Source organism: Macrosteles quadrilineatus, unplaced genomic scaffold (assembly GCF_028750875.1).
Source record: "Macrosteles quadrilineatus isolate MER2022 unplaced genomic scaffold, UCM_ALF_1.0 Scaffold_1__1_contigs__length_201487025, whole genome shotgun sequence".
In the NCBI taxonomy this organism is placed as follows: Eukaryota; Metazoa; Arthropoda; class Insecta; order Hemiptera; family Cicadellidae; genus Macrosteles; species Macrosteles quadrilineatus.
In genome coordinates, this window is record NW_026542594.1 from 42,852,315 (window position 1) to 42,864,937 (window position 12,623).

General features: G+C 33.3%; 1 protein-coding gene across 4 annotated transcripts in view; it reads left to right on the top strand.

Moving 5' to 3' along the window:
• LOC128982840 (ester hydrolase C11orf54 homolog) overlaps positions 1-11,712 on the top strand; it is a 118,604-nt gene extending 106,892 nt beyond the window's left edge. For all 4 annotated transcript variants that reach the window (XM_054401875.1, XM_054401876.1, XM_054401879.1 and 1 more), the window contains exon 8: positions 11,325-11,712. In XM_054401875.1, coding sequence (XP_054257850.1) covers positions 11,325-11,498 — 174 coding nt within the window. In that variant the 3' untranslated portion in view covers positions 11,499-11,712. The remainder of the gene's footprint in view (positions 1-11,324) is intronic.
• The last annotated feature ends 911 nt before the right edge of the window (positions 11,713-12,623 follow it).

The window sequence follows — 12,623 nt, forward strand, 5'->3', positions numbered from 1 at the left end:
TCCGATCATGCTGGTTCGCGAACTCATTCAAGTTTATCCTGCCTTACACCTTCAAACCAAATTTCATCAAAATCAGACAAAAATTACTCAAGTTATCGTGTTCACGGGCACATATATATATATATATGTATATACATTAAATATTTAAGTAAATAAGTACAACTGAGCACCCTGAATATTATATTTTATAAAAAGAAGTGACATGTTTCGGACATTAGTATTATTATATATTATATATAAATTATATTTATTTACAAACAAGCAATATAAACAACAGTTAAGTGTTTAATGTATTTTGAAGTTTGAAAATGGACTAATGTCCGAAACATGTCACTTCTTTTTATAAAATATAATATTCAGGGTGCTCAGTTGTACTTATTTACTTAAATATTTAATATATCAGCAGCCCTATTACGTGAACACATAAATTAAAATGTATATACATATATTCTTGAGATCTTGATAGAGTTTATGATGAATGAAACATGACACATTGTAAATTTTCGTTTAATACAAACGTTTTCAAGCAAAGAGAATGAAAAATGTAAAGATGAACAAAACAAATAAATATGAACTGTTTACAAATAGTTGAATTTTGAGAACATATGATAGAGTACAGATCAAAGAAAATAATAAAATTAAAAATTCAGCTGAGTTGAATCACTTTTTTACTATGTTAAATTTAAACCAGAGGGGAACTTTGTTTTCAGTACCAACTGGTGAGCCAATTCAGAATTTCTTAAAACCAGTAGGTTGCATTTAGGGTTTTGATGTGGGTTTACTTTGTGAAGGGCTTTAAGGGTATAGCAGCCTTCAAAATTTTGGTTGTGGTGAGCGGCATGATTATAGATTGGTTTTCTTTTGTCTTCATGTACCACATCAAAACGATGGCCTGTCATTCGAACTCTTAAAGAGTTTGAAGTCTGGCCAATGTAATCTTTTGGACAATGTTTACACGATAGTTGATAAATCACATTGTGAGATTCACAAGTTGATCTACCTTAAAGCCCTTCACAAAGTAAACCCACATCAAAACCCTAAATGCAACCAACTGGTTTTAAGAAATTCTGAATTGGCTCACCAGTTGGTACTGAAAACAAAGTTCCCCTCTGGTTTAAATTTAAGATAGTATAAAAGTGATTCAACTCAGCTGAATTTTTAATTTTATTATTTTCTTTGATCTGTACTCAATCATTTGTTCTCAAAATTCAACTATTTGTAAACAGTTCATATTTATTTGTTTTGTTCATCTTTACGTTTTTCATTCTCTTTGCTTGAAAACGTTTGTGAGTGAAAATTTAAAAACGTACGTTTTCAGGAAAAGCACTTTGCAAATTCTTTTCCCCTTTTTTCAAAACTTTTATTATTATTTTTATTTCATTAAAATTTGAAGTTTCATAAAATGTCCATGGTAACGCAATATCTTTGGTAGTTTCTTTTTAAAAGAGCATCTTTAGTGGAAAAACACAAAATCCTGTCACGACCATAACGGACGTTTAAATGAATATTAAAAATAGTTAATATTATTTTTATAACTATGTTTTGCTATAAACTTATTTACTTTTATGACCATTATACAATAAATAGGTCACTGAGCTTTTGGTATATTTGGTCTTTCTAGAAAAAAAAAAAACTCAAAAAATTGAAAAAAGCCAATAAAATCTTTTTAAGTTTGTATAACTCCGAAAAAACTTACCTGAGACCCGAAAAATCGTTATGTTTGTATAGAGGTGTGCTTCTTTTGTGTATAAAACATTGAAATATGACGATATTTTAATTTTTGAAATTTTTATGATAGAAATCATAAACGTGATGGTCAGGGACAAGCGGTACGGTCGTGAATTGTCTGGAATAATCTAAATCGTTCTAAACAATCCTTCAATTATCCTGTTAGTTATAATAAAAATATGTGTTTCAATTGAACTTAACTGTTCAATTTACAATTATATTAAAGTTATTGTCACGACCAAACACACTATAATCCATAAGGCTGGATTGGTCGTGAAAAAACCCGCGATGGTCGTGAAACTTTGGTCGTGAAATTATGTGTTATTTGGCTCTGTTCTGGCGGTAGCCCTGCACCTCATGTTCGAGGATACAAAGTGGACTTCTAGGTTAATCTAGCAATTGAAATATCTTATAAACAAAAATTAACACCATGTCTACTTCATCGAATGACTACGTACGGTCATGGACACACCAAAATTACAAAAAACACAATCTTTCCTATATTAATCTTGTAATTCCTCCTTTCAACTCAAAACGACCAGCACTACAATCCTGACGTAAACCCCGAACTAGTCTCTAAAACCAACTGACTCCATCGACGCCAGGCTTGCCACTGTCGTGCTCCAAAGTTGAAAATTTTCCCCAAATGGTCGTGACGCCAAATCGAGGGACAGACTTATTTTGTCATGGTAGTCAGTTTGTAATGACAATAAAATTATAATATGCTCCTTTTTTGTAAGTTTAATAACCATTGATGACATAAAAATATGGCTTTATATATTTCGGCATGAATAATTAGTCTAAAAACAGTGTGAAAGTTGGAAAATGCACCCTAGGGACACATCATGGTCGTGAATTTCGAGACTTTAAAAATACGAAAAAAATACCTAGAACCTATTTAAAACCAAATAAATGTGTGTAACATGTTGCCCCCGTCCCAAAAAATATTAAAACACATAATAATAAACTACAAATCCAGTATCTACGAAGTAAAAGGCCAGGGACATGAAAACGTACGTTTTTAAATTTTCACTCTTGTATTAAACGAAAATTTGCAATGTGTCATGTTTCATTCAACTCTATCAAGATCTCCTCAAGAATATATATACATATATATATATAAACTCAATTACGGTACCACTTTCCTTCAGATCACTTCGCAGGAAAACTAAAACATTTTAAAAATACAAAATTTACATTAAAACATACAAATAATGTTCAAATACATTTTTAAATAATACATTGTGGTATAAAAGTTAACAAATACACTTTTCCTTGATCAAAACCGTCTGTTTATAAACAGAAACCCCTAGATTGATTAATAATTACTACTGAAAGTGAGGTTATAAAAATAATAACAAATATCTGACAAACAGCTGACGAATAATTTATAAACTGTGTATTATCACGGCCTCCTTTAACTACAGGCCGCGGCGTTCGAAGTGGCAACACCGCATCGGATGGCTGGATGGCTAAGCTACGCTTCACCACTACACCAGTGAACGCTCGCGCTCGCGCCGCGGAGGATTGGAACAAGCACGCGAATTATCTATTAATTTAGATGTTTTATATCTGATAAAACTGATGTGTAGGAAAAGGAGTAAATAATTATGTGAGGCTTTCGTGTCAATGCAAGAATGTAATACAATATTTATTAAAACCTTTTACGGTACATTGAACATGATTGAACGTATAAGTAGGCGCATGATTGTAGTTTTCTTCCGTCTCTTCTACGTATTTACTCTATATGATTTATTAATTGTTAAACACTTAAAATGTAAATACTATCTGCAATGTTATTTAGTTACAGCTTCTGTGTAAGCTATTGTTTTATCATTGGAATGATGACGTTTACTATACAAAGTAAAAATTAACAAAAGCAATAAATAAAGTTATTTTATTCAAGAAAGGATTGACATTTTTCAATGGTTACATTGGCTATTATTTTGGTCTTTTTTACTTTCGTGTAGATATTTAAAAAATATTGCTCATTCTCAAAATAATTTTTGATACTACAGTATTTCCTTCAAATTATTTATTCCAAAAATTCAAACAGTTTCAGCTATTTCTAAAATATCGATATCTGACATAAAAACCACTAGTCACTAAAAACCAGCCAACACAGAAGAACAACTGCACGCTAATTATAGGTACAGGTTGTCGCTAATTTTAGTTATTCGCTAATTCCACCTAATTCAATGAAGATGGTGGTCGCCACGCCACTATTGGTTGATGAGCGCTAAATTAAAAGTTTTCGGTAGCCCCACCTTCCGATTGTCTGTTGCAAGAATATTATCAATGGATTAGTTATTATAATGGTTTATTTCTCATAATACTACATAATAACGTGTAAATAAAACACTTACTTAAAATTCATAATAAACTACAGCAAAATTATTAAAACTAAAAGGAAAAGGCATTTTTGTTTTAGGCTACGGTATTTAATTATGAAGACATTAAGTCGTGCAGTATTTGATACAAAAGTAATATTCTTGTGGATAACCAAAAGGCATATTAAAATGCTTGAAATAATTCAGTTGGCCTACATTAATTAATTATTAGCTATGCGATACTACAATACAGTTGCGAGCAGCGCTACTCGCCGCGCCGTGCCATAAAACTGAGATTTGGTCACTCTGTTCAACCCAAAATTTTAACAAAACTAAGCATGATAGAAAGAAAAGTTAAATACAAAAATTAAAGTATATTTAATTATCTACAACTTTCTCACAGATGAAACTTCTCTGACCAACAAACAAAAATTTTAGTAGGCGACTAACTTTTTCACTTCACTATTCCAAAAATTTTCTATTGTGTTAATTTTAAAAATATATATATGTACTACCAAATAAAATTTTAATTTTCAAAACCATACCATTGGCATGAAGGGTTTATTCCCTAGCTCTGTACAAAATTTCAAAATTTTATCTCAATTGTAAGGGTGTAAAAATGCAGTATATTTAAACCACGACCACTAGTTTCGTACTACCGTAATGGTGAAATGGCCGGGAGTTAATGCTCAGTGCGACGTTGCCAATTCTCGCTGGCCGCGGCCTGTAGTTAAAGGGGGCCGTGGTATTATTATATTCGTCAATAAGAATTGTATTGACTCAACCTTTGAAGGGCTGTAGGTCGTAGCTCTTAGAAAAAACGTAAATTCCAAGGAAGTTTGGCAAATCTACGCACTATCCCCTTTAATTTGAGACATAAATCTTGTAGATCGGTCCAGTAATTACTGAGAAAACAGTGTTACAACTGTGTATTAAATATATAGATTGCCATGCTCAAAACCAAATATTGATGATAAACAGCCGACTTTTTCATTCACGTAATAACAGACTTATTTTCACCCCATGCTGTAAATAGAACATGTGATTGGAATTTCTTCCATTTGTTTTGATTTTCTTTTTATATTTTGTGGTTATTTCACCATCAGCATAGCAACCCATAAGGCCCATATATTTTTTTAAATTTAGAATTAATTTTGTATGCTTATTTTTGAGCCTACAGTAGACTCCCTCTTATCCGGACACCTTTTAACCAGACATCAGTTTAACCGAACTACACTAGGCAGAAATGACATCTCTTTAACCAAACAATTTTTATCAGCACATCAGTTTAACCGAACTAGATCAGCAGGAAGTGGGCAGTACTGAAACGACTGTTCTCGTGGGAAAGATTTGAGACCAGTGATCACATGTCTAAGTACAATGCTCTCCTAAATTTAAGTCAAATGTTTGGATTAGTTTTAGAGTGGTTCTCAAGGTGTGCACATGTATCGTTACAGTAATTATCATAAAGTGTCTAGTTTTACTATTCTTTCGTAATCTATCTTCTATAAATATAATACGCTGAGCCGATTTTTGTAAACAGAACTCCTCCCTCATTTCTGGACCGATTTTAATTATTAAAGTGTCAAAAAAATGGCCTTGATCTGTAGTTTTGCAAAGTGTTTTTCATTTTTTGAAATCTTTATTAGTTTGGGCAGGATCTTCCTTCAAAGTTGAGTTTTCTCCCATAAGATTAACATTAATATGAGATGGATCTAGTGGCCCTGCAAGAAACAAGATGGCCATTGGCAGGAAAGCTAAATACCAAAGATTACATTGTTTACTATAGTGGCAATGAAGATGGAAGTTACCAAAGAGGAGTAGGTTTTGCTGTAAGCAGGAAGATTGAGAGTGCTGTGATATATTTTGAAGCCAAAGATGAAAGATTATGTATTATTAGGATTAAAGGTAAATTTAAGAATATATCTGTAATGTGTGTTTACGCGCCTACGGAAGATGCGGAAGATGATATTAAGGATGATTTTTATGAAATGGTGGAGGAAGAATATAGGAAACTTCCAAGTTATGATACTAAGATAATGATGGGTGATTTTAACGCAAAAATTGGCAAAGAGCAAATATGGAAAAATGTTGCAGGATCACATAGCCTTCATTCAAACAGCAATGATAATGGAGTGAGACTTTTGAGTCTCTCGGTAGCCATAAGCATGAAGGTAATGAGTACATCTTTTCCAAGAAAAGACATACACAAAGTCACATGGACATCACCAAATGGAAAAACTAACAACCAAATAGATCATGTTCTAATAGATCTCAGACATTCTAGTCATATTACCAATGTACGTAGCATAAGGAACGCAGAATGTGGGTCAGACCACTACCTTATTCTAGTCAATCTACGACAGAGAATTAAGATAGAGAAACTAACAAAACAGAAAACTGCAACAAATATTAATTTTGAAAAGTTAAGAGAAGAAAGAGTAAGGAAAGAGTTTCAGCTTAAACTGTCTAACCGTTTCCAAGCATTAAATAACCTTGATCAGGAAGACTCAGAGGTAAATAGAATTGAGAAGGTTTGGAAGAACATCAAAGAGACCCTGCAAGACTGTGCAAAAGAAGTTTGTGGGAAAAGGGAAAGGAAAAACAAAAAACCATGGACGAAGAATGTAAAGCTAATGTCTTACAAAGGAAAAAAGCAAAAGAAGTCTGGCTCAATAAGAAACAAGAAAGAGATAGAGAAAACTACACAAAAATCTCAAGAGAGACAGTAAAGGTACTTCGGAGGAAAAAAAGAGAATGGGTAAACCAAATCTTAGAGAAAGCTGAACAAGACAGGACAGCAAACAACAGTAGAGACTTCTACCGATCAATAAGATTTTTTAGGAAGGGATACAGTCCAATGCCATATGGGATTAAAAACAAATCAGGACAACTGGTGGTGCAGAACAAAGAAGGACTACAAGTATGGCAGGAACATTTTAAAGATCTTTTGAATGTAAGACAGTCTGAACAAGAAGAAGAAGAGGAGGAAGTGTACCAGAATGTAGATCCAATTGTACCATACCCAACAATTCAAGAAGTAAAAACGTCCATCAAGGAATTAAAAAATAATAAAGCCCCAGGGGAGGACTCTATCCCATCGGAAGTAATCAAAGCAGGAGGCACAGAACTGGCAAGGGAGATCCACAAACTGATCATTGATATTTGGGACAACGAATTGATTCCGAATGAATGGAAGGAAGCAGTTATCATTCCCATTCACAAGAAAGGAGACAAAAAAGAATGCACCAATTACAGAGGAATTTCCCTCCTTAACTGCACCTATAAAGTATTATCAAAGATTTTACAAAAAAGACTAGAGAAGTATACATCAAATATCATAGGAGACCATCAAGCCGGCTTCACAAGAGGAAGATCAACCACGGATCAAATTTTTATATTGAAAGAGGCAATTGCAAAATATTATGAATTCAACAAATCCTTTCTCTGCCTTTTCATTGACTTCTCCAAAGCATACGACTCGATCACTAGGGGAAAACTCTGGAAAGTAATGGAAAAGTATGGAATACCTAAAAAGTTAATAAATCTATCAAAGTCAACTGTTTCAGGATCTAAATGCAAGGTTAAAGTCAATGGAGAATTCTCAGAGGATTTTGATATAAATACTGGTGTGAGACAAGGAGATGGTTTGTCCCCATTGTTATTCAACCTAGCTCTGGAAGACTCTCTACAAGAATTACAAAAGCTAGAAGCTGGAATTACTATGGGAACCAACATTAATATCCTGGCATTTGCAGATGATGTGGCACTTGTGGCCAAAAACGAAGAAGAACTAAAAGTTATGGTCTCAAAACTCATAAACCACACTAAAAAAGTTGGCTTAAATATCAATGTAGACAAAACCAAGATAATGGAATGTGGAAGAGCTATCCAATTAAATAATAAGAATCATGTAGAAATAGAAGGACACAAATTTTATAAAGTAAACAATTTCTCTTACCTAGGAGTAATGCTGACAGATAATAATGAGGAAGACTCTGAAATTCAGCAAAGATTAAATGCAGCTCATAAAAGTTTATTGGCATGCCACAAATTGTTGAGTTCTCGCCTACTCTCACAGAAAACTAAAATCCGTATATACAAAACTATAATAAGACCAGTATTACTATATGGCTCAGAGAATTGGGTGATAAGCAAGAGAACTGAGAAACAACTTATAGTGTTCGAAAACAAGATTCTAAGGAAAATCTTTGGACCAACCTTTGAAAACGGAGAATGGAGAGTTAAGCACAACAGGGAGTTGAGAGAGTTGTACAGGGACCCAGATATTGTGGCTGAGGTGAGAAGTAGGAGATTGAGATGGGCAGGCCATGTGTTAAGAAAGGAAGAGGGATCCTTAGTGAGAAACGCCCTAAACAACAATCCCGAGGGTAGAAGACCTCCTGGAAGGCCCAAGTTGAGGTGGAGAGATCAAGTGAGAAGAGATCTGAGAAGAATGGGAAGAAGAGAGGATGAAGCAATGGATCGTGCAGTCTGGAGGCAGTGTGTTGGCGAGGCAAAGTACCTCCTTGGGTACCAAGAGCCACGGCAGTAAGTAAGTAAGTAAGTAAGATTAACATGGGGGAATCAAAATATTTAATTGGAAACTTTGTCTCCACTATTTTGAGAGAACGGCTGGGTGTAGAAACTTGGTAGAGGTGTCCAAAGAAAAGTCTTGGTCTGTAGATGATTTATCAAAAGAAAAACAAAGTAAACTCCATTAGGGCTCTGCCCCAGAAGCATTTAAAGATCCCTCCACAGATTTGTTTACATTTTGGCCACGTGGATAATACTTTTTAATGAAACAGCTGTTAATTTTTAAATTGTATTTTGAACAACACTCGTTTATTGGGAGTTACTGAATTGTCAAAAATAAGTAGGCCTATTTGCAATGTTATTTTCTGATTTTAAAATGGTTTTTTATCTGTATCATGTCATGTTTTGCAAAACGTTCTATTGTGAAATCAGTGGAAAATCCTTTTATTACAGTAACTCTTACAATTATTTATTATTCAACTATCTTATATCTGTTTTACGAGTTGGTGTCTGCCTTTTTCACCACTTTTGCCTATATTTTATCATATTATTCTAGACAGATCATCATAAATTCATGAGATTATTGTCATACATGTGTTCAATCATTGGAAAAATCTTCAATTGTGTAATACAATACTGTACAAAATTATACAAGTGCAGAAGGGCACGGTGCCCATTTGAGCTGTGTCCATATTTTGTTAAATTAATAGTAGTTTTCAGGACCTGGATAAAACTTTTTACAATATTTATGTAGAAATATGTGAATGATTTAGTAAGTCATTAAGCTAGAAAACTGCAATGTACTGAAGACTTTTCAGAGAGGTTACTTCGATGTATTCATTCAGCTTAGTGAAAACGTAATATAGGCCTAGATATGTTTATAAATAAGAACTTGAAATCTTAGAGAGCCTTTGAATGTTTGAATGTAGAGGGTTTTGCATGTTTACTAGCGCTACTCAGCAACAAAAACCATTTAATTTATCTCTAAAAATATATTCTTAAAGTGCACTTGATTTGATTTGATTTGTGACATTTTTAATTCGGCATATATTTCTCCAACAGATAATTCATCTAATAACATCCAAACACAGAAATCTTGCCTAAAATGGTACCTATCTTGACAAATTATTTGCAGTGGCCTATATTACGGACGTAGCCCGGGTTGGTAACATTATTGAAAATAACACAACATTTTGGCTGTAAAAAATGGCACAATGAGTAAATACTATTTAAGCAGCTACTGTCATGACAGAAAGGTCATACTCATTTTAAACTAGATCACATCATCCTTTATAAGATACGTTAATTAAAAATGCATGTAAACGTCAATATTTACGTAACAGCCAATGTACAGTATTTTTTGCTTTTTTAAAATGCCACATTGCTATTTCATTTGCATTATTTGTTGCCAATGAAGCCGCACGACCATATAAATGAGGGGGCCCCTAAAAGTTCAAGAATAAAAGCCAATTACCCAATTTCACTTCAAGTATATTCCACTACACCTAACATTTTGTAGAGAGATTATATTGACAACTTTATGTAATTGATAAGGCTGAGACAACTAACTGTCATCCCCCATGTCAAGGAATTCCAGCTTTAACAGTAACCCCACAACAAATTTCTCAAAACTATGATAGAGGGTTATTCATTGGCACAGAAGTACGATAAGAAATGACACAACGTGACAAATGAAAAATCAAACTTACACTCTAACGGAAATACCTCCTTTTGAAGTTAGAACGTGTCTTCCCAACAGATATCTTTTTTTTTCAAATAAAATCATAGATTAATCTGCATTACACTGATGAAATCTCAGAAGTGTTTAACTACAAAAGATCCATCAATACGATTTTAATACTATTTAAAGGTTCTTCCAAAGGAAGAGATACCAGATAACATACTAATAATAGCTCCGATGACTTACGGTATGGGAAATATTTTATTCATTGAATGATCATTGATCAACCATATTTGGTAACTAACGCAATTAATATCATTATTGTTTTTACACTCATTACTCTTTAATCAATGCTAAATGATCGAAATATGTATAATTTCACTAAATTTTTTAGCAGTCAGATGAATTAGCGTAAGCCTTGAAAGTAACCGTCGATTTCGACGGGTTTCACCTAGTAATCATTATTGGCTTATACAGTATAGCATTTAAATGGTCCGTTTTAACAAAGTTTTTGTGAACGTCAGTTTAACCGGAAAAACCGTTATCCGGACTGGCCTCAGTCCTGAAGAGTCCGGATAAGAGGGAGTCTACTGTAAATTAATTTAAAAAGGGATTCTGCACATGTACAGGAAAATATCTTTTTAACAGTATGCGTAGATTTTCCCTGCGATGCACTCAAGCTGATATAAAAGGTTTTCAAGAAACATGCTTGCTACATACAGTATATGTAGGATATTTCTTCATTGCCATATTTGATATGTTCACATAGCTAAATGACTGGTTCAACTAATCTTTTAGGTTATATGACCTAGGCCCAGTTCCTTGAGGGTCAGCTAAGAGAAGATGTACTGTACATTCTTTTGTTTTGTCTATATTTACGTAATTAATTTTCAAGAAAAGCAAACTTCAATTGTTCTTTATAAATGATATATCAAGGTAAAAATAACTTTTGTCACCAATGATCCGAAATTTTTTCAATGGAATACTTGTTTAGCTTGCGATGTATTGCTTTGGCGATGTTTCCTGACTGTGCTTATGTGTTAACACAGGGATTGAACCTGCGAGTGATTCATTTCCACTCTCTGAGTGACCACGGAGAGGCAGGTCACTACCACTATGACACCCAGCCTGATACTGTGGAGTATCTTGCCTACTTCAGCCTCGGAGCTCGGGTCATACGAGTTGATCGTCCTCCCGATTCTAGCAAGCTGGGTCACAATTGATCAGTAGCTAATTCCTACTAGTTAATTTAATTTGTTTAGCATTTTTTGAATGTTTATACAATTAGAGCCAGCCTTAATGTGATCTTTAATTGCTCCCTAGTTCTCAGAGTTACGATATTTCATGTTGGTTTACTTAAAAAATATTCAAGGCAATGCACAATTAGTTGACATTTGGTTTGATAAAAAAACAGAATCATACCTTTTCCATTTGATATTATTTTCCCTTTAGACAATGATTGAAAAAATCTTGAATACAGAGAAAATTATTTGATTAAACTGTAAGGGGGTTTACATAAATTATTTACTTTAAAATATTAATTGAAACAAAAATTAACAAATTTGTTACCTAATACACATACCCTCATGAAAACCTATATAATGCAACTGCTAAGTACAGTATACTAAATGTGGTATTATTGTTGGGTTTACATAGTTTTTAGTTTCATATATATATATATATATACTATATTACATATAAAATTATTTATAATATATAGGTATATTACGAAATGATACTTCATTTATGAGACTGTTATCAAATATAGTTAGTAATATATTTTTTATAAAAGGTTTTATTTTATTAAAATATCTCTCTTTACTTAAATGTATTATTTGTCAACCTTTTGTTTATAACTCCGAAAATTATTATTTCTCCACAACAATACTACTTTGTTTGATTAAGTATAGTCTGAGCAGAATTGCTGCTTAAGCTAGGGTTTCCAAGATCACGCCAGCGTGATCTGTCCGGCGTGATGTCCGTTGGCGCTAATTTTTGTCCGGCGGATGTCGGATCAAGCTCGGCGTGAGAGTGGTTTGCAAGAAAGCGGACATTCGCGGTTATTTCTCTTGGGGAAATGAGCTAGTGTCAACAATGACAAAAAATTGCATATAAATGAGACATTTACAAGCAAACTAAATGTATACTATATTGTCAAAATTGTTTGAAATAACATCGGAGTTATTAAAAGAACTTTATAGGCCTTAAAATAAGTAAAATAACTACCAAACATAGCTCAACCATCTGGTTCTAGAAACAAAGAGACCCATGAAAACAGTTTTTGTTAAAATAAAAAACAAACCATTTGTTCAAAGCAATTGGATTCTATTACAATACCACCAAAAAGA